Below are 27,584 nucleotides of genomic sequence, written 5' to 3' on the forward strand. Positions count from 1 at the left end.
GTGGCCTTCCATCTGGCATCTTGTGGACCAGCAGGATTTCATGAGCTGAGAGGCCAAAGCCCTGGCATATATCACAAGTTACAATAAATAGTCACATGTAGGCACATGCCAAGACTTCCACCCACTCACTTCTTAAACTAATGTGACTGTTGCAATGTTATCAATGTAGCCGGAAAGGAAACTTCTTATCTGTGTTTCCTGTTTGATGTTATTTTTAAGTCCTTTCTAATGGCAGTTAAACTATGAGAACACCCCAGGGAGTAATGAAGAATAGAAATTTAAACCTTTCACTTTTAGTCTTTGGGGAGGCTGTGTATGTGGTCGTGAGACAAAGAGATGTGCTAAGGATTTGTGTCTTGTGTTTTTTCTTTTTAGTTGGAAGTATAGTTGACACAACGTTACACTGGTTTCAGGTTACAACATAGTGATTCAACGACTCTGTACCTTATGCGGTGCTCACGGCAAATGTAGCTATCATCTGTCACCACACAACGTTATTACAATACCATTGACTATATTCCTATGCTGTAGCTTTAATCTCTATGACTTACTCGTTCCATAACTGGAAGCCTCTACCTTTCACTTCCCTTCATTCTTTTTGTCCAACTCCCCATCCCTCTCCCCTCTGGCAAACATCAGTTTGTTCTCTGTACTTATGGGCCTGTTTCTGCTTTTTGTTTGTTCTTTTGTTTTTTAGATTCTACATACAAGTGAAATCGTATGATATCTGTCTTTCACTGACTGACTTATTTCACTTAGCATTATACCCTCCAAGTCCATCCATATTGTTGCAAATGACAAGATCTCATCCTTTTTTATAGCTGAATAATATTCCATTACACACATACATATATATATCTCAGTGTATATTATGAATGATATATATATATCAATGTGTATATATATGTGTGTGTGTATATATATATATATATATATATATACACACACACATATATGTGTGTGTGTGTGTGTGTGTGTATATATATATAAGGCATTTTCTTTATCCACTCATCTATTAATGGACATTTGGGTTGCTTCCATGAATATTTGTTACATTTTATCCATCACAACTTGGGGTTCATGAAGAAGAAGATCATTTCAATAACTGAACCCAGTGTTTCTTTAATCCATTTAAAAATGCTTATTTAACAACTTCTATATATTAGATATTAAGCAGGCCAAACAGAAATAAAAGAAAAGTTCCTGCCCTCAGGTAGTTAACATCTATAAAGGAAGACTAACTATGCAGAATACAATATTACAGGTACAAAAAACCAAAATGATATAGGAATACAAATAAGGGGGCAAGTTCCAACTAAAGCAAGAGGGACAGACAGGGTAAAGAAAATAGGTAAACATTGGAGCTTGAAAAGGGATTCTCCATCTGGCTGCCCATAAGAATGTTTTAGGAGCCTTCAAAAAATACCAATACCCAGGCCTCCCCTTCTAGAGAGCCTCAGTCAGGCTTACCTTATGCCAGTAGCACACGGCCTTAAGGGTACTTTTACAATGTCCTGGAACCTGGTGCTTTCATAATGTTTGATATTTTTTTCTTTTCCTTGGTCAACATTTTCTTGGCTATTCTTGGCCTTTTCATTTCCATATAAATTTCAGAATCAGTTTATCAATTCAGACAAATGAGCCTGCTGGGATTTGGATTGGTTTTGCATTAAATGTATATACCTTTTTGAGAACTGTTATCTTCACAATATTGATTCTTATCCTTAAACATGATCCCTCTATATAAGGATATATATTTAAATTCCTCTTAGTGATGTTTGGTAGCTCTCTGTGTAAAGGTCTTTCACATCTGTTGTGAGATTTGTTTTTGTTCATGTGATGCTTTTCATGGTGATCAAATGAAATTGTTTTTGAATTTCATTATTTATTTGTTTTGTTGTTGGTGTTGCTGGCATATAGACATTTGCTTTTCTTTTTTTTAAATTTTAATGTTTATTTATTTTTTGAGACAGAGGCAGAGCATGAGCAGGGTAGGGGCAGAGAGAGGGGCAGACACAGAATACAAAGCAGGCTTCAGGCTCTGAGCTGTCAGCACAGAGCCTGATGTGGGGCTCAAACTCACAAGCTGTGAGATCACGACCTGAGCCAAAGTCAGACGCTTAACCGACTGAGCCACCCAGGTGCCCCGACATTTGCTTGTCTTATATTTACCTTGTATCCGAGACTATGCTAAAGGTATTTATAAATTTTAATAATTTAGATATATAATCTTTTGGATTTTCTGTATATCCAACTATGTCATCTGTGAATTGACTGTTTTATTTGTTCCTTTCCAATTCTCGTATGTTGCAATTTCTTTATCTTGCTTGATTATTCTGGGTAGGTCATCCTGTACAATGTAAAACAGAAGTGATGATAGCAGACATTGTATTTTATTCCCAGTCTCTGGAGGAAAGCTTTAACATCTCACCACTAAGAGTGAATGATTGTTGTGGGTTTTTGGAGATACCCTTCTTATTTGATTAAGTTAGCTTATTTCCATTAGGTTAGTTTTTATATGGCTAAGACTATTTAGTCTTAGATGGTAAAAGCTTGAGGATTCATAGATAGACCCACGTATATAAGGTCCCTTGACTTTGACAAAAAGTGATATTTACATGTAGTGGGAAAGGAAATGGTCTTTTTAATAAATGATGATTGATCAGTTTGATATAAATATGAAAAAGGAATCGATCCCATATTACACTGTACACATAAAAATATTTCAGGGAATTATATACCAAAAAGTAGAAGATTAAACAATAAATCTTCCAAAGATGACTTAGAAGACTATCTTCATGACTTTGGTGTGGGAAAATATTTCCTAAAGAAGACACAAAAAACACTAATGATAAAGAATAGCTCTTTATCAAGATATTCCATGAGAAAGAAAAGGTAAGACATCAACTGGAATAAGATATTTACAATATGTATATCCAACAAAACACTTGTATCTAGATATATTTTAAATGTCCTCCCAAACATTTATAAGAAAGAGTCAAACAATCCATCTTAAAAAAACGGTCAAAGACTTAACAGGTCCTTAACAAAGAAGATACCCAAGACAGCTAACAAGCATGTGATATCACTCTACAACCACAGAATGAAAAAGGGAAAAGAAAAAGAAACAATGCCAAGTGTTGACCAAAATGTGGAGGAACTGGATTCTCATGTAGTGTCTGCACCCTGCCCATAGCTCTTCAGGTCTCACCGACTCAGTACAGGTCCACCCAGCTCCCAATGCTGGGCCACTGTATCTCACTCCCTAAAGGCTGTTTCTGGCCACAGGAACAGTTCTGTCCATAAGAGGAACCGCTGAGAGATGTCTGAGAATAGACTCCCCTCTCCTTAGGAATAATATTAACCAAAGATTAAGTGAGTTTATTTGCTCTCTGATACATGCCCTATACCGTCTCCAGAGATTTTTGGTAGGCTTGAGTTCTAATTGCTTGATAATTCACCCTTTATTGACTCCCACCCCCTCCCTGTCCACTTACCTCCTTCCTACCAAGATTTTGGGGGACCATCTCCCAAATAAAACACTCTCAAATTCTCACATCAGGTATACATCTAGGGAAACCCAAATTAAGTACATATTATATGCCAATAAAAATGTGTATTTATAAAGGAACAAGGGAAATAGCTCTTAATTTTTTGAGGGGCGGAAGCAACAGTTAATATTGCTTAAGATAGGTTACTGTAGTGATGTGGTATATCAATGTGGTATTTTTTCAATGTAAAAAGTGCATTTGTCACCCACACGGGTGTAAATTTGATGATGTGGCCAGAAACTGCTAATTTTTGCATGTTAAGTTTAACTCACTTAATTATTATCCCTATGATGTTGATAAGGAAGTTGAAAATCATAGATGCAAAATAACTTATTCAAGATCACATTACAGTTTGGGATGTGTTAGGCATCATAGGCAATCATTATGTTGACCAGATCGTGAAGGGTCAGGATAAGAACTGCAGAAAGGCACTTTATCTTTTACTTCGTGTGAAACCAAGTACAATGACCAGATTTTGTATAAACTTTCTCTGACTTCACGATGGAAGCTGGGTTAGAGAGGGAAGAGATAGGAGGCAGGATGACCTTTGAGGTAGCTCTTAACAGTAATCCAGGGGTCAGATAAGAAGGGCTGCAATTAGGTCAGGGGCTATAGGCATGGCCGAGAGGATAGATTTTGGAGATATTGGCCAAGGAGGGGTTGACAAGTCTTAGTGACTAATTAGATTTAGGGGTTGAAGAAGAGGGAAGAGAGTTTTTTATTTTGGATATTTGTTGATAATTTAAATATTTTTACTGAGGTCATTTCAACAAGTCATTGTTTTTGTAAGAGGGGTCCCCCTGGTGGTAAAAGAGAAACCAAGAATGAGATTCTTTCCCCGTGGTACTTGCTATTGTGGGACACGCTTGTATAAGGGAACCTAGTTACGAGACAATAAAATAGGGATCCTTACCCCCTTTTTTGTGGTAGCAATGACTCACATATAAGAATAACTGAAAGCTGGGGCGGGGTGGGGGCAATGGATATAGGTGGTCAAAAGTACAAACTTCCAGTTATAAGATGAGTAAGTTCTAGGGATGTAATGCATAGCATGGTGACTATAGTTAACAATACAGTGTTGTATATTGAAAGTTGTTAAGAGAGTAGAGCTTAAAAGTTTTCATCACAGAAAAAATCGTAACCCTGTAAGGTGATGGATGTGTTAACTAAATATAGTGGTGGTCTCCTTGCAATATATGCATATATCAAATTATTGCATTCTACACCTTAAATGCACACAATGTTATATGACAATTATATCTCAATAAAGCTGGGAAACAACCCAAAAGTCTTCCTGAAAAAAAATTACAACAACTGGGAGCCAACGGCTGCCGATGGGTCAGAAAGTGGGACCTGACAACAACCTTCACCCACTCAAGCAAAGTAGCATCTGGTCACCTTCCTTTTCTAAGAAATTGTCACGTAGCTGGAGGAAAGGTTGGCTGCTATCAGTGGTGCTGAATCCAGTAGGCACTGAACTCTCCCAGGGAACACTGATCCGATTTAAGAGCATGGCAGGGGAATAAGGAAAGACTTTATTTATTATTAATTTTTTTAAAAAAAATATTTACTTTTTGAGAGAGAGAGAGAGAGAGAGAGAGAGAACATGAGTGGCAGAGGGGCAGAGAGAGAGGGAGACAAAGAATCAGAAGCAGGCTCCAGGCTCTGGGCTGTCAGCACAGAGCCCAACACGGGGATCGAACTCATGGACCCGTAAGGTCGTGACCTGAGTCGAAGTCAGAGGCTCAACCAACTGAGCCACCAGGGGCCCCAAAGCTAATGACTTTAAAGCCAGATGCACCTGAATCTGAATGTTGGCTCCAGCACAAATATGCTGGTATTGGTTTCTTTCTCCGTGAATTATACATAATAGAATCTAGGTCGTTGCGAGGTTTGAGGGAATGTGGGTAAAACACTAGCTCAGTGCCTCCTTAACAGTTGGAGATGATGATGATGATGATTACCTTAGGAGCTTAGGAGATGGCCCACTGCGGTCCTTTAGGCAATTAGTAGAGTCTTAGGGATCTTGTTTATTCATGAATATGCTAATAAAAGGAGGGAGCTCCAAAGCTGACTCAAAAGATGCTAAACTATCTGGAAGCTCCCAGGGCCAGGTAGCACATCCAAATAAACAAGGTAACACCCCGGAGACACTTCTCTCTTGGTGCTTTCTCTCTTTATGCCTTGGGAATAATCCATGGGATAAACAAGAAGCACTTTCAAAAACAGGTGCATCTGAATAAGCCTGAGTCATCGACCAAGATGAGATATTTCAGAAACTTTCCATTTTGAGCCTTGGCTTGTTCCTGATTATGTATAAATACCTTGCTTGTTATATAAATACACAGCGAATGTAACCTTTTGCTAAGTAATGCAAGGCCAACAGCTACAAAAGCAACTGAGAAAAGGAGCCACAGCACAAGTGCATCCTGTAGCTTCTCCTTTTCACAAGTCCCTTAGGGTCCTGGAAGGTTTACAATGTTAAAGCTATAAGAGTTACCTCTTGAAATCACCACAGCCATTTTTTTTCCTCTCCAGGAGCTCTGTGTGCATGTGTATTAGTTTGTTTTATCCATCTGTAAGCTTTTGTAAGCTCCCTAATGAAAACAACTATATTTTCTTGGCTTAATTGCACATTATTGAATGTTCTGTCTCTCATGCTATAAATGTACAATAACGAGAAATGGTCTGTTCATTAGGGAAAGCCAGCAAACTAGGGAAATGGTGAATCAGGTAGATTATCGATGTGCCCAGAAAGTAACTTCTTAAAGGCCAGAAGATAACCATAAAAACAAAACAACTTGATTATTGCACCACCCGTAGCTTGTACCATATTGAATAACAAAGAGGGGATGGCAAGATTAATCATCTGTGATGCATTTTGTAAGGAAAACAGAAGGATACAACTGATGTGTTGTACTTTTCTGGACACATAGCCACAGCCTGCCAGATGCTATGGCGAGTGGTGCTGTGCAGAATATTCTTGTACAAATAGGTTTGCCTTTGAGTAGAATTTTAGGTGTCCACCGCTAAGAGGGGGAAACCAGAAAGCTATTAAGTGAGGGAACAAATATCAAAACCAGTGATCCCCCATATTGATTCTCGGCAGATTCTTCCCTTTAGCTTTCTTGTATCCCTTAGGATACTGTTTACCTCCCCACATGAGAGCCAAAGCTCATGATTAAAGTGGTGGGGGTGGCATTTTCTGTATAGTTTAGAGTAGGCCCGAATTATGCTAGGGTGTGAAAAGGCAAACACAGGGTGTCATCTTTCTGGCTGGGAAGGTCTCCGGCAGTTCCACGAACTTGAAGGGTACAATGGAGCTTATGAAGTATTTGCTAATTGACAGCCAAGTCCTGCCTTAAAAACCAAAGGAGTTGGAAAAAAAATTTGTAAAGTACCCTAAAAAGTTATCAAGAGAAAACTTAATGAAAATATTTTAAAATACAAATTTAATTGCTCTTTATCAACTCAATAAAATGTGATTTTTATATTTGCTTTTGAACTATTTTTTCTGTCATTAAATGTTAACTTTGTAATTCTTTAAACTTTCTTTTAACCTCATTTATTTATTTTGCGTGTGAGAGAGAGAGCAGGGGAGGGGAGAAAGAGAGGGAGAGAGAGAATCCCAAGCAGTCTCCACATGTCAGTGCAGAGCCAATGTGGGGTTCCATCGCACGAACAGTGAGATCATGACCTGAGATGAAATCAAGATTTGGGTGCTTGACCTGAGCTGCCCAGGTGGCCCAGTTCTTTAAACCTTAAAGTCTCCCAAATAAATTCTCCTTTGTCATACTTGGACAGGATTTTGGCCAAATTACCAATGGGTCAGTTTCTGTAGAAAGGTTGCAACAATTGCCTCCCCATGAGTGTGGATTGTTATAACTTCGTCTTAACCCAGACAGCTCCCAAGCAAATGGGATTAAGATACATAATAAATGGATGTTAATGTGTGCATGTGTGCGGGCGAGTGACTTGAGGTTCTTAAAAATTACACACGTGTCCATTTGTTTATTGGGTACGTGGTCCCTCCATCTGGGAGTTGTCTGGGTTAGGACAAGTCCCTTCGCTTGAGCGTGTTGTGGCCCCAAACCATTTTTCAGACATAACTGGTTGTGATGGGTGCACACATGGCAAGCAAAGCCAAAAGCAATGCCCCTTCCAGCATGCTTTATCTTTAATCTTTGCTGGTGATCTCCAAATGCCTGAGCCAAATGTGTATACTTTTAAAAAAATGTTTTATTTATTTTTGAGAGAGAGCATGAGAGCAGGGGAGGGGCAGAGAGAGAGGGGGCAGAAGACCCAAAGCGGGCTCTGTGCTGAGAGCAGTGAACTCCCTGTGGAGTTCGAACTCATGAACCGTGAGATCATGACCTGAGCGGAAGTCTGAGGCTCAATCGACTGAGCCACCCAGGCGCCCCGCCAAACGTGCACGCTTGTGTCCAGGTAACAATTTAAATAAAAACAGTGTGTTAACCAGCCAACAGACTTTGAGTGAGAAACCTTAAGCCCAGCAGTTTGAGGATGCCTGCAGGGAACTGATTCTTACCTTTCTGTATCCCCAGAGCTGGTTCCCCTTCATGCCGTGACAGTCATAGAGAGTGACCGGGCTGTTGTGCGAGATTGCATCGAAGCAGAATTTTCGGGTGTGAAGTGGCTCCCCGGGTCGGATGTCTTCTCTCCATCCCAAAGTAAAGAGCTAACAAAACAACCACAGCGGAAGAGCGACAGTGAGTTTAGTTCGGAGAGTCTGGAGAGCAAGGGAGGTCTTTTTGCAACCTGGCACTTCTGCTTTGTGAGTTACCAGCAAAGAACTCCATCTAGCCTTACTAGAGGTGCTGAAAAAGGCATGTATCATAAAGCTCTGTAGCAGCAACGGTGGTGCCTTTGGCCTGGGCTGCCAAAAAGTACGAATGAGGATTTCCCAACGAGGAACCAGGAAAAATGACAGAGGCATGGCATGGGAAGAAAGAGAGAGTGAGAGCAGGAGAGAGGGAGGGAGAGACAGAAGAACAGGGAGGGGAGTGGCAGGGGGAAGATGGAAGGGGAGGGGGTGGGAGGGGAAGACGCTCTTTACATTCTTCATTTAGATAAAATGCTACTGGATCAAATGCTGCGCAGCTAGCCCAAATAAGCAGATTGACTGCAAAAAGACGGGAAGCCGAGCTGAGCTGGACTGATGCCAGCAGTTTGAAAAATTTGATTTAAATGGAAGCTAAGCTTAATGAAGCAAAGAATAGGCAGATTAATTTTCTGGAGTTGGTAAGAGTAATTCAGCAGGGCAACGTAGAAAGTTTTGGACTGTAACGCACAGTAAGAGATCAAGTTTACACACACACGGATTCCTCCTCCCCAAGTGAAAACAGAAGCTTCACGAAAGGATTGTTGTCCTTACTGCATTTAATGGACTCTGATAATTCCAACCAATCTTATCCTATTTTAGTCTATTCTATCCTGTCCTTCCCATTGTATTATTTAAAAGAATGCTACTTGGGGTGCCTGGGTGGGTCAGTTGGTTGAGCGTCCCACTTTGGCTCAGGTCATGATCTCACTGTTTGTGAGTTCGAGCCCCGCGTTGGGCTCTGTGCTGACAGCTCAGAGTCTGCAGCCTGTTTCAGATTCTGTGTCTCCCTCTCTCTCTGCCCCTCCCAGCTCATGCTCTGTCTCTCTCTCTCTCTCAAAAGTAAATAAACATTAAAAAAAAATGCTACTTAGGAGGCACTAAGCACTAAGTGAATTTTACAATATATTTAATTAAGAAAAAACACTTCTATAAGGGAAATGGTCAACCACTTAAGGAGTTCAGGAGGGGAAATCCTCAAGTAAGCTGGGAAATGGACTGGATGAGACCTACGCTTTCTTCCAATTCTAAGATTTCAATGAGGTTATGTAATTCTTACAACAGGACTTAAGGTGGCCTTTGTGAAGCCAAGCTGTGAATGGCAAGATAAAGAACTGTCAGAGGGACCCTGCTGATACAACAGTGAGCGCAATGCTGAATTGTGTTTAGATAATACACTTGGCACTGACCAAGCCCTCGGAATATTCTAGTTTTTATTCTAGTTTTTATTCTAGGTCCTACCCGGGTAAGAAAATGTAGAGAATCTGGCAAAATACCAGGGATGGCTAACAAAAACAGTGAAGTGATAGGGAAACTGCAGAAGACTTGAAAAAAAAATGGGTTAAGAAAATCAGAAAGAAATGCTCTAAATCGAACATCTGAAAGTAGATTGCCTGCGTAACGGTGAGTGACTGTATTCTGTTTTCCTGGAAGACGGGACAAAAGAGAATGCCTTAAATAGAAGGATAAGGGTCTTAGGTTGGGCATTTGAAATAGGTTCATGAAGAGAAATTGTGCGGTCTCTTTTCCTACAGTCCGTGTGCCTTCTCTCATTGCTCAGCTCAATACATTGATGACTCGCCAATACATTGATAACTTATCATCTGTAATATATTCCACTCTGTGTACAATTTCCCATCTGTACATCCCATGGACGTCTCACATTCAAAATATCTTAAATTCAAGTTGATTTTCTGTCGTTCTAAACCTGTTCCTACTCCTTTATTTTGTTTTAACTGGTAGTCATAGCACTCACTTGCCAAGCTGGGAGTCTTTCATTTTTAGGTCCTTTGTCTCCCTTACCTTCACTGCTTAATCCATTAGCAAGTGTTACCATTCTTGTCTCCTGAATATTGCTGGAAGCAGTCCCTTCTTCTCTATATCTCCACTATCTTTGCTCTCAATATTTCTTGTCTGGACTACTGAAATGACTTCCCAAATGGTTTCTGTCCCACCTTCCTTTTTTGGTTCCTTCGTGACTCTTTGACCATATTACCTCTCAACCTGAAATCTAACCACGTTTTCCCATAACCCTTAGAGAATATAGTTCAAACTCTTTAACATATAAAGAAATTTCCACCATCCTGCCTTTGGCATTTTTTTTTTCCCAGCTGCATTCCTTTCCCTTTAGTTCATGTTCCAGCTACAACAACTCATTTGGAAGATTGCTAAGAGAGTAGATCTGAACAGTTCTCACCACCAGAAAAACAAATTCTGTAACTATGTATGGTGGTATGTGTTAACAAGACTTACTGTAGTGATCATCTCACAATACATACGAATATCAAATCTTTATGTTATACAACTGAAGCTAATATAAAGTTGTATGACAATTATATCTCAATTCAAAAACATTAGTAGTTCTTGGCACTAATCAGGCTCTTTACTCCCTTCTGTGACTTTGTTCATGAGAGTCCTTCTGGTTGGAAGGCCAACATTCACCAGCCAACCTAGTTCATAGTCATCAGTTCTTTAAGATTAGTTCAGGTGCCCACCCAACCAAGAAGCCTTCCTCTGTGAACTCCCTGACTCCTTCTCATCCTTTACCTTATCTCGTCATGATTGCCCATTTATGTGTCTGTACCCTCACTAAACAGTGAGATCTTTAGTGGTCGGATTGGTCTTTTTTATCTTTGCATTTCTAACATGCAGAACAATTCAGAACATACAATAAATGTCCAATAAAATTTCTATTGAATGAATGAAAACTTGCATCCATTCTACTAACAGAAACTACACTGGGATAACTGACAAGATAAAGCAGTTGGTCTTGTTAGTTCTTTAAATAAATTTGGGCTGTTTGTGTCTAATTAGAATAATATCAATAATAATATAATTTTTTGAACTTTCATCTTCGATGATTCTTGGCTGAGTTACCTATTCCTGAAACAGAAATTTCCTGTCCTATAAACTTGTCATTGGCACTGTTTGGGTCTTAATTTCATTTAAATATCACACTTTCTTGGTACTATAAACAGTCAAACCCATGCTTTTTGCCATTTCCCTCTGTGCCTTTCCTTCTCTTTTTGGTTTCCATATACGTAGAAGGCCAGAGTTGAAAGGGGCTGTTATTATTACCTAGCACAGTTCCTCATTACACAGTTGAGGGAAATATATATATATATATACACACACACACACACACACACACACACACACACACACACATATATATATATATATTACTTCTTGCTTTCTTTTTATTTTTCTTATTTTTTTTTATTAGCTGGATCTTATTCATCTATTGTCCCAATTATATCTCAGGGCTCCTTAGGTGACTTTTTTTCTTGTTTCTAAGTTTGTCATTATAGTGTGATAATCATTCCCATATTTGTAGAGTGATTGTTGGCTGGTAGTTTTCAGAGTGTTTTATGCTGTATCACCACCACCATCATCATCATCATCATCATCGTGAGAATGTGGTGATTGCTTTCCTGAGTCCCAAGTGACATATTTCCAGATTATATCAACTGCTTTATTCTTCTGCAACTCTCATTAGCTAAAAATTTTTCTCTCTTGTGTCTCTGAAATGCTTTTTCTTGTCATTTATCTTATCCTAATGGCCATGTCAAACCAATCAGGCATTGAGCCTTTCATTCATTAGGCACACTTCCTCGTGTGCGATTTTGTCAAACCAGGAGCAAGCAGACATTATGGAAGTTATTTTCATTGTTTGCATTTTATGATGTTATTGTGGCATTTATAGTTTGTCTCTTACCTTTGGGCTGTTTCTTACTGATGGAAATATTTAGATTTCATTCAGGTTTCCTGTACAATAACTCTTGATTGCTTTCTTTTCTTTTTCTAAGAACTCTTCTCTGTATTATTTATTTGATATTTGATTTAAATCTTTTTTTTAAATATGAAATTTATTGTCACATGGGTTTCCATACAACACCCAGTGCTCATCCCAAAAGGTGCCCTCCTCAATACCCATCACCCACCCTCCCCTCCCTCCCACCCCCCATCAACCCTCAGTTTGTTCTCAGTTTTTAAGAGTCTCTTAGGGTTTGGCTCCCTCCCTCTCTAACCTCTTTTTTTTTTTTCCCTTCCCCTCCTCCATGGGTTTCTGTTAAGTTTTTCAGGATCCACATACTCTTGATTGTTTTCAACCCCAAATCCTTCAATTTTAGAGTCAGTTGATGTTCACCTCTCCACTTGTTTCTTTTAGGTGGTACTTTTAAATATAGATCCAGAATGATACATAATGAATACTTCTTTGCTTTAACATCAATGCAGTGTATGTAATGTTGCCTGGGTTTGTGCTGTATCATATGAATAAGCTTCGCTAGACTTAGTCCTGCAAATACATTTATTACTTGATCTTGCTACCTGATTTAAGAAGATTGAAAACATTTTTCTCTCCGTGGGTAGTTATGTTTTATTTCCTTGCTATATGGTTGACAGAAATCCGAGATATTGCACATTCCTCCTTGCAGTTGGAGCCCACCAGTATGCCCCGTGCTGAGAGTGAGGCTCTGTGTCCCAGAATCTGTCCTTTACCACATGCACTGACTTGCTCCCATCTCCATCCGTCCGCACATCTCCTCTCCAGGTCTTGCAGAAGGAATCTGCCTCTACAGCAGGAGGAAGGCCTGCTGTGCCGCCGCCGCCGCCGTGCCTCCTCCCCAGCATGAGATCAGAGCCTGCTGCCTGTCCAAACTGTAGGCCACAGAGGGTTCTGGCTCCTCTCCCCTCCTCTCCCTTGGCCTCATTAATGGCATTTGGAGGATATTTTTTCCAGCCTTATTAGGTTCTATTTTTCCCTTTCTGTCTTGGTCCCTAAAGGAAACTGAAAGCCAGTACACAATGCTGCAGTGATCTCAAACAGCTAAATAGATGGCCTTGGAAAAATGAATCGCACAAATTGCTTCCTTCATAGAAGCCAAATTAGTCATCACCGGTGCTCTGCAGCCGGTGCTGCATTTTCTTATACAGGTGCTTCAATAGACTGTCCACTATCTCCCACGTAATTATTTTGTTTATTCATTTGTATTTTATTTTTGCCACTTGTTAAAAACAATCATTTCAACTCTAATAAATGCCCCTTTTGTGTTCTTTGAATGCTTTTGGATTAAAAGGATACCTACAATTTTCCTGCTCTATATACTTATTTTTTTACCCAAGAATTTTAATCTAAATGTAGGAGAACGAGTCTTAATTCATATAAGTCATTGAGTAATACAGTGAATAAGGCTTATAGTTAATTATCGGAAAAACAAAGCAGCTTGTAATGCTTTAATCACCAAGTTAATATATGGTGATACATATTTAAAATATCATTCCTTTTTTTTTTAAACCTCCTGTCAACTTTGTTTAATCTCCTTGTAGCTCTCTTTTCAGAAATCTGTAGGGAAGAAATCTTTTTAAAGAACTGTATCAAACTGGTCTTTTTGGGCTTCTTACATAGTTGTCTGCTTGTCTAGTGCTGCCCTCTGGTGGCTATTTCTTGTATTACGTGCCTTAGATTTTTCCAGTTCAGCCTGAGCGGGGGCGGGGGGGGGGGCGGGGGGGAATAATAAACCAAACATTTTTAAAGCGTATGCCATGTAGTTGACTTTATTTATATTTATTTTTTAGCCGTCAATAAAATCTGTGGTCCAGAGCCTATTTCCCTCTAGAACATGCCAGGGGACAGAAATATTAAACCTGATTCAGGCATTCAGGCAGGCGCACATACTTCTTATCAACCAGCTGGTGAGGTATGTTCCCTGGTTGGGCTGAACAGCTGTGGCAGAGAGGAAGTTAGCCTCACAGACCTAGATTTTCCCCATAACATGCTTCTGTTTCTTCTTAAAATATCCTTTCGCACTCTACACGTGGGTCGTACTGATAGGTCTGTGAAGCCTTCTCTCTGACTCCCAGGTTGAGGTAGGAATTGCTTTCTAGAGGTGACAAGCCAGCACTATTCCTCACATCCCTGGTAGCATCCCTGTGGTGCTCATAGAAAGAGGTGGAGGAAGGAGGAGGCAAGTCAGCGTTTACTGACATTACATTCCTATTCGTAAATCCCGGAGCTGCAGAGCCTTCTTTAAAACCCATCTGATAAACGTCCATATCCTGGAGGATATACTTGAGTGAATGACAAATAGTATTTGGTGTTGGCAGCTGCCTTGGGCCTGAGAGAAATTTCTAATTTGGAGTCAGTAGGAAGTGAGCTGGGGGAGGAGATGTCAGAAGGTAGAAGGGAAAGCGTATTTATTCTGCCCCTACCACACATGCAAGATGCTGTTATATCCTAGACGTGCTTTCTTCTCATTGGAACCCCGTTTGTGAGGTGAACACTATTGTCCCTATTTATAGAGGAGGAACACCAGCTTCGAAAGACTTAACCATTTCACAAGGTCACACAGGTTAGAGTGGCTGAAATCTAGGTTGGCCTGACTTCGAGGCCCACGATCCTTCCGGAACACAGCAAGGCTGTGGGTCAGAGGGAAAGGCCCAGATCAGTGGCGAGAGGGGCGGTGGAGTTGGTTCGGGGGCTGACTGCACTGGTTCCGGGCTGTGTTGTGTACATGCTTTGCGACCGCTTCCCTGAGTCATGCTGCTCTCCCCTGTAACGCAGGCTACAGGTGCGGTAGGAAGGGACAGTGGGGTGGGGACAGGGAGGTGCCAATTCTTTAAGATCCTAGGCTGGGCACAGTGTGTCTTCACTGGTTGAATATACAAGATGGACACTTGAGGAATATGCTAAAGGAGAGGGCGAGAGCCTTACTGGAAACTGTTGGTCTACTGTTTTCGGTTTTCTAAGAGAGAAATTAGGGACCCTTCTGACAACCAAAGCACAGGCGGGTTATACTCTCCTGAACTGGGGATGTATCCTTTAGTAGAGGGAGAGAGAGGAGTAGGATGGGGAAGGGGCTTTAACTGTATCTACAAATTCTATTCTTTTAAGAAATTTGGCAGGAATGCCTGGGTGGCTCAGTTGGGTAAGAGTTAAGACTCCTGGGTTTGGCTTAGGTCATGATCTCACGGTTCCATGAATTTGAGCCTTGTGTTGAGCTCCACACTGACAGTTGGAACGTACTTGGGATTCTCCCTCTCCCTTTCTCTCTCTCTCCCCCTCCCACGCACACACAGACACACAGACACACAGACACACACACACACACACTCTCTCTCTCTCTCTCAAAATAAATAAATAAACTTAAAAAAAGATGGCGATAGCTGCAGATACTTGTTAAATCTGTGTAATGAGTGCGCCCAGATGTGCTATAATAGTTTATATTAGTATATATCTATTTATATATAGTTTCCTATTTGACTTTTCATAATTAAAAATTAAAACAATAAAAAGGGGCAGACACAATTCTACCCACTCTCCTTTCTTTTTTTCAAGTGACACAGTGTGAGGAAACTCCCTCCTAAAGACCATCCGTTTTCAAAGTGGACGGGACTCACAACTCACTCAATGAACAGAAGTGCACTGAAAGGCTTTTCAATCAAAGGCAATACCTAGTCTTGCACCAGCCCACGAAGCCCGTGTGTGGAGATGTTACTGCTTCAAAGTTACCTTCATGTATAAGATTACAAACTGCTACAACAAGAGGGGTATGTAAAGTATTCTTTTCAAAATACAGCCAGAGGGGAAAATAAGATGAGGCAAAGTCACGAAAGCTGACAAAATAACATAGAGTCTTTCAATAAAACCATGAAACTTAGTTGGAAGAGTTACATGACACCATACAGGCTTTTCGTGGTTTGAAGACTCTCCTTCTGGGAAAGGAAATATAAGCCTGGGGTCACAGTCAACATTTCTAGCATCCTTTCTATTATTGAAAGCACATTTGTATACATGATCGCAATTGATTATCGCAGCTTCTCTGAGCAGCGAGGGAAACAAAGGAGTGGAGTCGTCCACATCACTGCCGCGCTGGTTAGTGACAGAACTGGGCAGGTCTGCGTGTCCCGCCCAGAGGTCTGTTCTCACTGCATCCTTCCACGCCTGACTCTGCCCGCTTACACCTGTCACATACCTGTTCATGAGACCACGTCCTTTCAGAACCGTCCTTGACACAGATATCCAACCTCAGCTCGGTGCCTGTGGCTCCGTGCTTGCTGTCCACGCAGAGATTTGCTGCCACGTTTCGAATCTGTGGAGAGAAGAAAGAATGAGCACGGGTTGATTTTTATTGTATCTCTAGCTCCCGGCAATTCTGGTATCGATTCTGTAGCTGTTTTTTTGATTACTTGATTACCAAATGATGCTTTAAGTTTATATGGAATGTGGGGAGAAAAATCAGGTTTTAAATACAACATGGCCTAATGGGCATGTAAAAGAGCGTGAAATGGGGGGTGCCTGGGTGGCTCACTCAGTCAAGCATCCGACTTCAGCTCAGATCATGATCTCACAGCTCGCGGTTTGTGAGTTCGAGCCCCGTGTCGGGCCCCGCGCTGACAGCTGGGAGCCTGGAGCCTGCTTCAGATTCTGTGTCTCCCCCTCTCTCTGCCTCTTCCCTGCTCATGCTCTGTCTCTCTCAAAAATAAACATTAAAAACAAAAACATGAGATGGTTCAAGGGCAAAACGGCAGCTGGCTGCAGCAAAGGGCTATGTAGTAATGCAGCACAGGGAGCAGCTAAGTTCATGACTTTTGTAAAATGGCCATTTTTTCTTCAGTGAGTTAAAAATTAAAAAAAAAATTGCTTTATACATAGAGAGAATGCAAGTGTGGGGGAGGGGCAGAGAGAGAGAGAGAATCTTAAGCAGCTCTAAGCTCAGCGTGAAGCCCTAGGCAGGGCTTGATCCCACGACCCTGGGATCATGACCTGAGCTGAAATCAAGAGTTGGAGGCTCAACCGACTGAACCACCCAGGTGCCCCTCTTCAGACAGTTCCTAACTTGGAATTCATTGTCTTGTTGCCCCAAAGCATCTTCTACCGTTTTCACCTTATCTGGGAGAAGAGATCAAATGTGAGGAAGGTGATGCGAGTACAGCGTGCGGCTGAGATGAATGAATCCCTGAGCATCGCGTGGTTTTGTGCAGGATATGGCCACCATGTTCCAGTTCGCCTGGAGGGTCTGTACACCTGTCGTACAGGGTGTAGCATTTCTCCTGGATGATAAGCTATGTGTCACCCTGGAGTGTTAGTGAAACAAGAAAGACGGTGCTATTGGTAGAACACTATCCTGGACGAAGATTCTCTGTGTAAAGTCTGAACTTTGGAAAGTTGCAAGATGAGTGACAAATTACACTGATAATTCCTTACAATTATTGGATTAATACCCGTAAAAGGACCACGTAGTTCAGGATGGGCCGAGAGTGGACTATGAAAAGTATCAGCAGAAATAGCCACAGAGAGAGTCTGGCCACGGAAACACGTCCCTTTGTCAAGTCTGGCTGTCTGACGGTTTCACCAATTATCCTGTTGACATCAGAACCACCCCTTGTAGTACAGTTGGATATTGTTCGTGGGTAGTTACTTAGGCATCAACGCTTAGATAAGCTCAATTATCTCAATCCTCTTGATGCCTTTATATAGCCCTGGATTATAATAATCCCTTTAGGTACCGTTCAGAATGGAAACAAGAACAGGATGTACTCAAGCGATAATTTTAGTCAAGACTTTTTGCCAAGAAGGAATACGTAAGGTAGGGAGTCTCTCCGGGACAAAAGGATGGCTGAACCAGGCCTATTCCTATTGGGACAGGGGCAAGAGGCAGAGAGAGGCTGTTATGAAATATACTGAGTGTCACGAAGGGAACAGATGATGCCTGGGTGGCATTGTTGCGGACAGAACAATTTCTTATTTCACTTCCTGTAGGAGTAGAGGTTGGTATATAATGTCATTCGGGAGGGAATCAATGTGGAAGATATCAATTTCCTTATTCAGGGAATTTGGCAACAGCGCGGGTTCATCTTCCACTATTGGACCTCTCTGCTTTCAGGGTCACTGTCCCTAATGATAGAGGAATGTGAAATAATGTAGGACACAGGGCACCGGTTCTTAACCTAGTCCGGTCTGCAGACTTGTCCGAGAATCCAAAGAAAGCTATGGACAATTTTACAAAAACAAACTAACAAACCGGTAAGTGGAGACATGCCAGCACTTCTGTGTTCATTTTCCTGGAACCTACAGACCCCACATTGGAACCCTGAGTTAGGGGAAACGCTTTCCACCCCCTCCTTGAAAACTACTTGTATCCTTCCTCTTTGTAAGGAAATCCTTAAAGACAGGGAATGAGCTTGGCTGCTGTCAAAGTGCACCTGAATCACTCTCACTTCGGCTAACTTTTCTCCACCTTCCGGAAACAAGTTCCAGGGAGGAATTTTACTAAGCCAAGCTTAAAATCAGCCTTGTGTAAAATCAATTCCTTTGTGTGTGATAGAATTTCTTTGGTGAAATAGAAACACCTGAAGGTCAAGAGTTTGCTTTTGCTATCGCTTACTGGAGCTGATCTGAGTCCAGTGTGTCCATTGTCTAAAGCTCTCTCTAACCTGAGGGCTGCCTGACAGAACTCTGGGCAAGATGCTTTTTCCATTGTTGGACCATTTAACTCACAGACACACTCTTAGAGATCCAGCATCGGTTTGTGCCAAAGACACCTTCGGGGCACTATTGTTCCCTCTGCTGGAGAACAGAAGCTCTGAACCACATTTAGGAAAACAACAGCTGCTTATGGTTTATGGCCATTTGGCCACAGAGAGAATGTGCCCTTCTCTGTCAGCTGGCATGGCACTCATTCACTGAAGGGGCCCTGCTCTTGGAGAAGGAGGACATAGGGCAGAAAAAAATATACACATGCCAGGGACACTGAGTGGCGAATCTGCCCGATCTGCCCGTGGGTACACACCAAGGCCCATCAGAGAGCCTCGTTTTATTTCCAAGCGCTGGGAGCTCCAAGGACTCTGGCAGGGATGGAGGAGATCATTTTCTAAACTCTTGAATTTTCTAAATTCTCACTCAAATGGCATCTGTGTAGACAATGGGATAAATGGTTTTGGGAGCCAAGTTGCAAGTTGCAAGGGCTTCATTGTCTACATCTGTGTAAATTCCAACACACAGTTGTGCCAGAGAAGAAACGGTAGGGAATACAGGGTGAGGTAGGCACCTGGGTGCAAGACTGGTATCAGGCCATCCTCACCGGCTTCTCTTTTCCTTTTCTTTTTATCTTCACCCCTTCAGCCCACGGCCACGCCCTCTCCTGTTGCTCACAAACACAACGCCATCAAAACCATACAGAGAGCAAACGGACGGTCGCCAGAGCGGGGAGGCCTGGGGGGAGGGGCAAAATGGGTGAAGGGGAGTAGGAGATACTGGCTTCCCGTTTGGGAATGAAGAAATCATGGGAATAAGAGGCACAGCACAGGGGATATCGTCAACGATACTGTACGAGCAATATAACAGGACAGACCTATGCTTGTGGTGAGTATAGGAACATAGCAGAATTTGTGAACTTGTCCGATCCATAAGCTGTACACCTGAAACTAATGTAACATTGTCTGGCAACTATCCTCAAAAAAAGAATAAAAATAAACAGGTGAATAAAATTCCAATGGAACTAATTCTGTTTTCCTTATTCGAGTGAAGTTAAAAAATAAAGATAAGAAACTTTATACAAGGCTTGTGCTTTTTCAATGCGGGCTCTGTATCTGGCTGAAAATGAGGTGGTTTTCACACATTGCACACCCCCAAACTAGGACACAGAGTGCTGAATAAATCTTATGACAGAATAGATACTTTTCATGCTTTATTCCTTTGATGTCCAGCTTCAGGGCTTGGCATCATTAAAACTGTGTCAAGAAATCCTGAGAGACACGGAACAGGATTAGAAAGTTAGGTAATGCTTGACTAGGAACGGGTGGGGAGCTGGAGGAAAATGTGGGAAAAGAGAATCATTATGTATGACAGGATTACAGAGATAATCTCCTTTTGGGCAAGGTTTAGGAAAAGGTCTGGCAGAGAGTGAAGAATGTCTTAGAGATGCAAGAGAAGTCAGTGTCATCTTGAACATTTCTCCCCCCTCCCCAACACGGGAAGTTTTTAAAAAGAGGTAGAAGAGGGGGCGCCTGGGTGGCGCAGTCGGTTAAGCGTCCGACTTCAGCCAGGTCACGATCTCGCGGTCTGTGAGTTCGAGCCCCGCGTCAGGCTCTGGGCTGATGGCTCGGAGCCTGGAGCCTGTTTCTGATTCTGTGTCTCCCTCTCTCTCTGCCCCTCCCCCGTTCATGCTCTGTCTCTCTCTGTCCCAAAAATAAAATAAAAAATGTTGAAAAAAAAAAAAAATTATAAAAAAAAAAAAAAAAAAAAAAGAGGTAGAAGAGAGGGGGAGTGTGGTGTGAATGTCAACGTGGCTAGTAGGTGTGGGATTGGTAATTCTGTTGGTTGTTAAAGAGAGACTAGCCTGGGTGCCTGGGTGGCTCAGTCGGTTGAGTGTCCGATTTGGCCCAGGTCAAGATCTCACGGTTTGTGGGTTTGAACCCCACATCCGTCTCTATGCTGATAGCGCAGAGCCTGCTTCAGATTCTCTGTCTCCCCCTCTCTCTCTGCCCCTCTCCTGCTTGTGCACTCTCTCTCTCTGGCAGAGAGAGAGACAGACAGACAGACAGAGACAGAGACTAGCCTCAGTTTAACAAATGAGCGCACGGGTTGCCAATTCCCCCCATATCAGGGTCTTTCAAGGAAGAAGTACTGGGTTCATGATTCATTCAATACATTTTATAAAGTACCTGCTCTCCCACTCATTACACCACATACTGGGTATAGAGTGAAAAATAAAAAAAGAATCAGTTCCAGAGGGTAGGTGAAATGGGCAAAGAGGGTCAAAAGGTACGAACTTCAGGTTATAACATAAGTTCTGGGGATGTAACGCACAGTTAAGAATACTGTGTTGTATACTTGAAAGTTGCTAAGAGTAGATCTTAAAAGTTCTCATGAGAAAAAATTTGTAACAATGTATTGTGATGGATGTTAACTAGCCTTACTATAGTGATCATCTCATAATACATATAAATATCCAAATCATTGTTGCACATCTGAAATTAATATAACGTTATATGTCAATTATCGCTCAATAAAAAACATTTGATTAAAATAATTCTGAATTAGGGGCGCCTGAGTGGCTCAGTCGGTTAAGCGTCCGACTTCAGCTCAGGTCACGATCTCGCGGCCCGTGAGTTCCAGCCCCGCGTCGGGCTCTGGGCTGATGGCTCGGAGCCTGGAGCCTGCTTCCGATTCTGTGTCTCCCTCTCTCTCTGCCCCTCCCCAGTTCACGCTCTGTCTCTGTCTCAAAAATAAATAAAACATTAAAAAAAATGTTTAAAAAAATAAAATAATTCTGAATTTAACAACAACAGCAACGACAAAATTGGTCTCCTCTTTGTGCAGTTTGAGGTCTAGTGAGGACATCAGAGTGCACATGAGTGGAAGAAAGGCTCGAGAGTCCCAATATTTCTGGCTGTGAATTTTTAATATGGCAAAAGGAATCAAGACACTTCTTCATGGACGGCAGTTGGTTGTAGAATGCAAATCTGTGTGCCCAGCTAGAGAAAAAGAAGATGGTAGGTTAGTATGGAGAGAGAACTGAGCGGAGACAGAGGAGATCCGGGTTCTGCTGTCCAGGCACAAAAGGAGTTCCCCCCACCCCACCCACGGCCATGCATTCCTTGTATACTTCATCCACTTATAAAAAGTTAACTTTTAAGGAGTGCTTCTGAATGAAAGGTGCTTTGAGAAGCACTGATAGAGATTCCAAGGCAAAGAAAAAACAAACAAACAAAAAACCAGCTTCTGCTCCCAAGGGGCCCACAACCTCAGAGGGGAGACGTCACTTGGGACGCGTGTTGTTAGATTGGTAAATGCTAAGTGAGGACTGAAGAGAAAATGAAAAGACCGCTTGGGGCACTTAGGAGAACTGGTTGGTGCTATTGGAAGGGGGTCTAAGAGGACCAGTAGAACTGAATCTTGAGAGAGAAAGACAGAAGGAGCCCGGAGCCGTAGGGGTCAGAAATCAACACATATATGGAGGTTTGGCAGAGCAAGGAAACGGCACATAATCATGGTTCAGCATGAGGTTTGTAAAATGAGGACAATCACATCTCAGAGGGTGTTTGTAAAGATTGAACGGATACACGCAAAGCGCTTAGCACAGTGTTAGTATGCTGCAAGTGGTCAGTAAATGTTGGATACTATTTATTCATTTACTTGTTTATTTTCTCAGCTGTATCAACTACTACCGTGAATGTGGTGACGCCACAATCAAATCACATTTCTATTATACTGTGAGATGTCCCATAGGCACCTCAAATTGAACAAGCTGTGGCCCATCACTCCAGACCCCTGCTTTAGTCCTTTAGATCAGCGGTTAACCTTGATGTTAGAAGCAGACATTCAAGGTCTCAGCCTGGCAACTTGGGTGGCACCTTATACACCCCCGTATCTCGCACCCCGCCCCTAGTTAGCTGTCTACGTATCCCGGCCCTTAATACTGAGCACCCCACTCCTTTTCTCTCCTTTCCAGTCTTCCAGGCTTGCAACATCTCCTCATGTTTGTTTTTTTTTTAATTGCAGTGAAATATACATAAAATGAAGTTTGCCATTTTCTTAAAAAAATTTTTTTATGCTTATTTATTTTTGACAGAGAGAGAGAGAGAGAGACAGAGCATGAGCGGGGGAGGGGCAGAGAGAGAGGGAGACACAGAATCTGAAACGGGCTCCAGGCTCTGAGCTGTCAGCACAGAGCCCCACGCGGGGCTCGAACTCACAGACCTCGAGATCAAGAGTTGAGCCGAAGTTGGACACTCAACCGACTGAGCCACCCAGGCGCCCGTAAATTTGCCATTTTTACCATTTTTAAATGTAAAACTCAATGGTACTAGGTACATTCAAAATTGTGCATAACTATCACTACTACCGATGTCCAAGATGTCTCTATCCCTCAAAATAGCAACTCGTAACCATTAAACAATTACTTCCCCACTTACCCCGCCTCTGGTAGCATCTATGTTACTGACTATAAATTTGCCTATTTTAGGCACCTCGGTTAAGTGGAACCATACCATGTTTCTCCTTTTGTGTCATGCTTATTTCACTTTGCATAATGTTTTCATGGCTTATCCATATTATAGCATAGATTAGAACTTTGTTTCTTTTTAAGACTTATATTGTAGGTAATATACATATTAATACACATATATATCGCATTTTGCTTATCCTTTCATCCACTGAGGAAGACTGGGGTTGCTTCTACCTTTTGGCTATTGTGAAAACTGATGTTGTGACTATTGGCATACAAAGGTCTGTTTGCATACTTGTTTTCATTCTTTTGGGTATATGTCTTGGAGTGGAATTGCCCAGGTCATATGGTAATTCTATGTTTACCTTTCTGAGAAGCCGCCATGCTGTTTTCTGTAGCTGCTGTACCATTTGACATTCCTACAAGAATGTACGATGGTTCCAACTTCTTCATATGCTTGCCAATGCTTGCTGTTTTCTGTTTCTGATAATAGCCATGCTGGTGGGTGCAAAGTGGGATCTCATTATAGTTTTGATTGCATTTCCCTAATGAATAATGATATCGAATACCTTTCCATGTGTTTATTGGGCATGTCCATGTGTTCTATGGAGAAATGTCTATTCAAGTCCTTTGCCTTTTTTGAATTGGGTTATTTGTTTTCTTGTTGAATTGTAAGAGGTTTTAAAAACGTTCTGGATATTAATATCTTATCAGATACATGGTTTGCAAATATTTTCTCCTATTTTGTAAGGTTGCCTTTTCATTCTATGGGTAGTGTCTTTTGATGCACAAATGTTTTTATTTTTAATCAAGTTTGATTTATCTATTTTAATCTTTGTTGCCTTTTTTTTGGTGTCATATTTAAGAAACCATTGCCAAATCCAATGCCATGAAGATTTCCCCCTGTTTTATTCTAAGAGTTTTGTTACCTTGTGTTTAGGTCTGGTCCACTTTGAGTTAAAATTTGTATACTATATAAAATAAAGTTCCAACCTCATTCTTTTGCATATGGATGTATTATTTGGTAGGGTTACCATAACAAAGTACTATCAACCTGGTGGCTTAAACAACATAAATTTATTTCATCACAGTTCTAGAGGCTACAATCCTGAGATCAAGGTGTTGGCAAAGTTGATTCTTTCTGAGGGCTGTGGGGGAGAATATGCTCTATGCATCTCTCCTAGCTTCTAGTTTATGGCAATCTTTGACACTGTTTGGCTTGTAGATGCATCACCCTGATTTCTGCCTTTACGTTTACATGGCATTCTCCTCCTGTACATGTCTGTGTCCAAATTTTCCATTTTTATGAGGACGCCAGTCAAACTGGATTAGAGGCCAACTCTACTCCCATGTGACCTCATCTTAACTGATTACAACTGCAACAACCCTCTTTCCAAATAAGGTTATATTCTGAGATACTGAGATTAGGATTTCAATGTATGAATTTGGGGAGACGTGACCTACTAACAGTGGGTATTCAGCCTTCCCAGCATGATCTGTCCTTTTTCCACTGAGTGATATGGGTGCGCTTGTCAAAAAATCATTGACCACATAAGTGAGGTTTTATTTTTGGGTTCTGTGTTTTATTCCATTGGTCTATGTGTCTGTCCTTAGCCATGCTCACCTCCCCTTAGCTTCCTTGAAATATTATTGATACATATTTTTAAAGTTTACTTATTTATTTTGAGATAGAAAGAGCATGGGTGGGGGAGAGGCAAAAAGGGGGTCAGAGAGAGAATCCCAAGCAGACTCTGTGCTCTCAGTGTGGAGTCTAATGGGGGCTCGCTCTCATGGACTGTGATCATGACTTGAGCTGAAACCAAGGGTCAGTCACTTAACTGACTGAGCCACCCAGGAGCCCCGAGATATTTTTGGTATCATAACATGTGTAAATTTATGGTATGTAACATGATTTGATACACGTATATATGCAGAATGATTGCCACATTAAGGTTAGTTAACACCTCCATTTTCTCATGTAATTACCTTGTGTGTGTGTGTGTGTGGGGGGGGGGTGAAAACATTTAAGATTTACTCTCCTAACAACTTTCAAGTATATAATACAGTATTGTTAATTATAGCCACTATGCTATATGTTAGATCCCTAGAGCGTATTCATTTTACAGCTGGAAGTCTGTGTCTTTTGATCAATATTCCCTATTTCTCCTATACCCCATCCCCTGGCAACCACAATTCTATTTTCTATTTCTATAAGTTAAGCTTTCTTTCTTTCTTTCTTTCAAATATTTTTTTAATGTTTATTTTTGAGAGAGTGACAGAGTGCAAGTCGGGGAGGAGCAGAGAGAGCAGAGAGAGAGAGGGAAGCACAGAATCCAAAGCAGGATCCTGGCTCGGAGCCTGACAGGGGCTTGAACCCATGGACCACGAGATCATGACCTGAGCCGAAGTCGGATGCCCAACCTACTGAGCCATCCAGGCGCTCCAAACAGTTTGTTTAATTTTCTTTTTAAGCTTATTTATTTATTTGGAGGGAGAGAGAGTGGGGAAGGGACACAGGAGAGAGAGAGAGAATCACTAGCAGGCTCTACACAATCAGCTCAGAGCCTGATGAGGGGCTTGAACTCATGAACCTCGAGATCATGACCAGAGCTGAAATCAAGAGTCCCACGCTTAAACGACTGAGCCCCCAGGTGCCCTGAGAATTACATAAAACTGTATATAAACCTTCCCCTAATTCGTTTGAAACTCAAAAACATTTTTGAAGTGTTTTTAGAAACTAAAAACAAATATACAAATAGAAAACGCTAAAAACGCTTGCATTATCCTTGCAAGACCTTTTGCTTTTTAACGTCTGTCTCATGGCCATCACAGCAGTTTTGCCTGAATGGATCCACTCTGTCTCTAGTTACTTCATGCCAGGGGCACACAATGACTGCTGGCAGGGACCAACTACTGCCTTTCCTTGAAATTATGCCCACAGAGAATTTCTTCCTATCTTATGCACATTTTCCTCTACTGAATTTACCATAAATGTAATTGCTTTGGCATCTTTCTCTTGCTCTGGGACTTACTAGAACTACTCATTTCAGAAGCCTGGCTTACATTATGCAAGAAAAAGCTGAGCCTGTGGCACAAATATTACCATAGGGCCTTCAGATTTGTATGTGTTCTGCTCTAAATCGTCGATTTCTAAAACTACGTCCTGCCACTTGAAGGATTGTGAGTATTGTTTGTGAAACACATCCAGCATCAGAACAGAACTTTTGAGTTAAGTGTTATTTGCCAGCAACAATTTGATTTTCACAAACAGATACGGAGGAAGATTTGTATAAATAAGCCACTTTTTATTGGGCTTAAGATAAGCAACTCCTCTCTAATAGAAGGACAAAAAATTACAGTACTTACTTCATACTTAACTGAGTGCTTTTACAACCATTATTTCCCTTTTTAATCTGCACTACGACCGCGCTGTGCATTCATTCACATTTGCAACTGAGGCTCTGGGACAGTAAGCGGTTTGTCCAAGATTATAAAACCAGTAGATGGCGGGCAGGGTCTGTACCCATGTCTCTGATTCCTAGACCCATGATCTTCATATGAAATTGTGGTAATAGTTATAATTAATTCACCAGAAGAGTGTAATTTTATGTGTTAAACCTGTGGCAAATGCTTTACTGAGCTCAAAGGAATATATGGAGATTAAAGAAGGCTCTGAATCCTTGGGTTTAGAAAAGAGGTGATCCTAGTCCCAAACTGGGTTGGAGTCTGATCCAGATAGAGAGGCCAAAATGGGGTTAGAAATAAAATCACTTGGGGCACCTGGGTGGCTCAGTCGGTTAAGCGTCTGATTCTTGATTTCAACATAGGTCACGATCTCCCAGTTTGTGGGTTTGAGCCCCATGTTGGGCTCTGTGGTGACAGCGAGGGGTCTGCTTAGGGTTTTGTTCTCTCTCTCTCTGCCCCTCCCCTGCTCATGCTTTCTCTCTCTCTCTCTCTCTCTCTCTCTCGGTCAAAATAAATAAATAAACTTAAAAGAAAAAGAAAGAAAACCACTTTAACACTCAGGAGCTTTGGTAAAGCCCTTGGCCGAGCCAAGGGGTGAAGAAGTGATAATCAAGTTATTGAGGTCCACGACTGAAGGGGCATACATAGGTGGTTGCCTATGGTGACTGGATTCTAGGAAGGCTGTGGTGGTGTTAGAGAAGGAACCCTGGGGGGTTAAGAGAAGAAATCATTTCCTCATCTTTGAATGAGATTCTAGACTTTGAATCTGAATTTCTT

At 41.5% G+C, this 27,584-nt stretch overlaps 1 protein-coding gene across 3 annotated transcripts in view; it reads right to left on the reverse strand.

Annotated features, from left to right (window-relative positions):
* GALNTL6 (polypeptide N-acetylgalactosaminyltransferase like 6) overlaps positions 1 to 27,584 on the reverse strand; it is a 1,200,276-nt gene that overhangs the window by 10,662 nt on the left and 1,162,030 nt on the right. For 2 of the 3 annotated variants that reach the window (XM_058720897.1, XM_058720899.1), the window contains 2 exons: positions 16,368 to 16,484; positions 8,101 to 8,250 (listed from right to left, as the gene is read on the reverse strand). In XM_058720897.1, coding sequence (XP_058576880.1) covers positions 8,101 to 8,250; positions 16,368 to 16,484 — 267 coding nt within the window. Of the gene's footprint in view, positions 1 to 1,997; positions 2,351 to 8,100; positions 8,251 to 16,367; positions 16,485 to 27,584 lie in introns of those variants that run through there. The other variant, XM_058720898.1, reaches the window with a different exon arrangement.

Source organism: Neofelis nebulosa, chromosome 3 (assembly GCF_028018385.1).
Source record: "Neofelis nebulosa isolate mNeoNeb1 chromosome 3, mNeoNeb1.pri, whole genome shotgun sequence".
Lineage (NCBI taxonomy): Eukaryota > Metazoa > Chordata > Mammalia > Carnivora > Felidae > Neofelis > Neofelis nebulosa.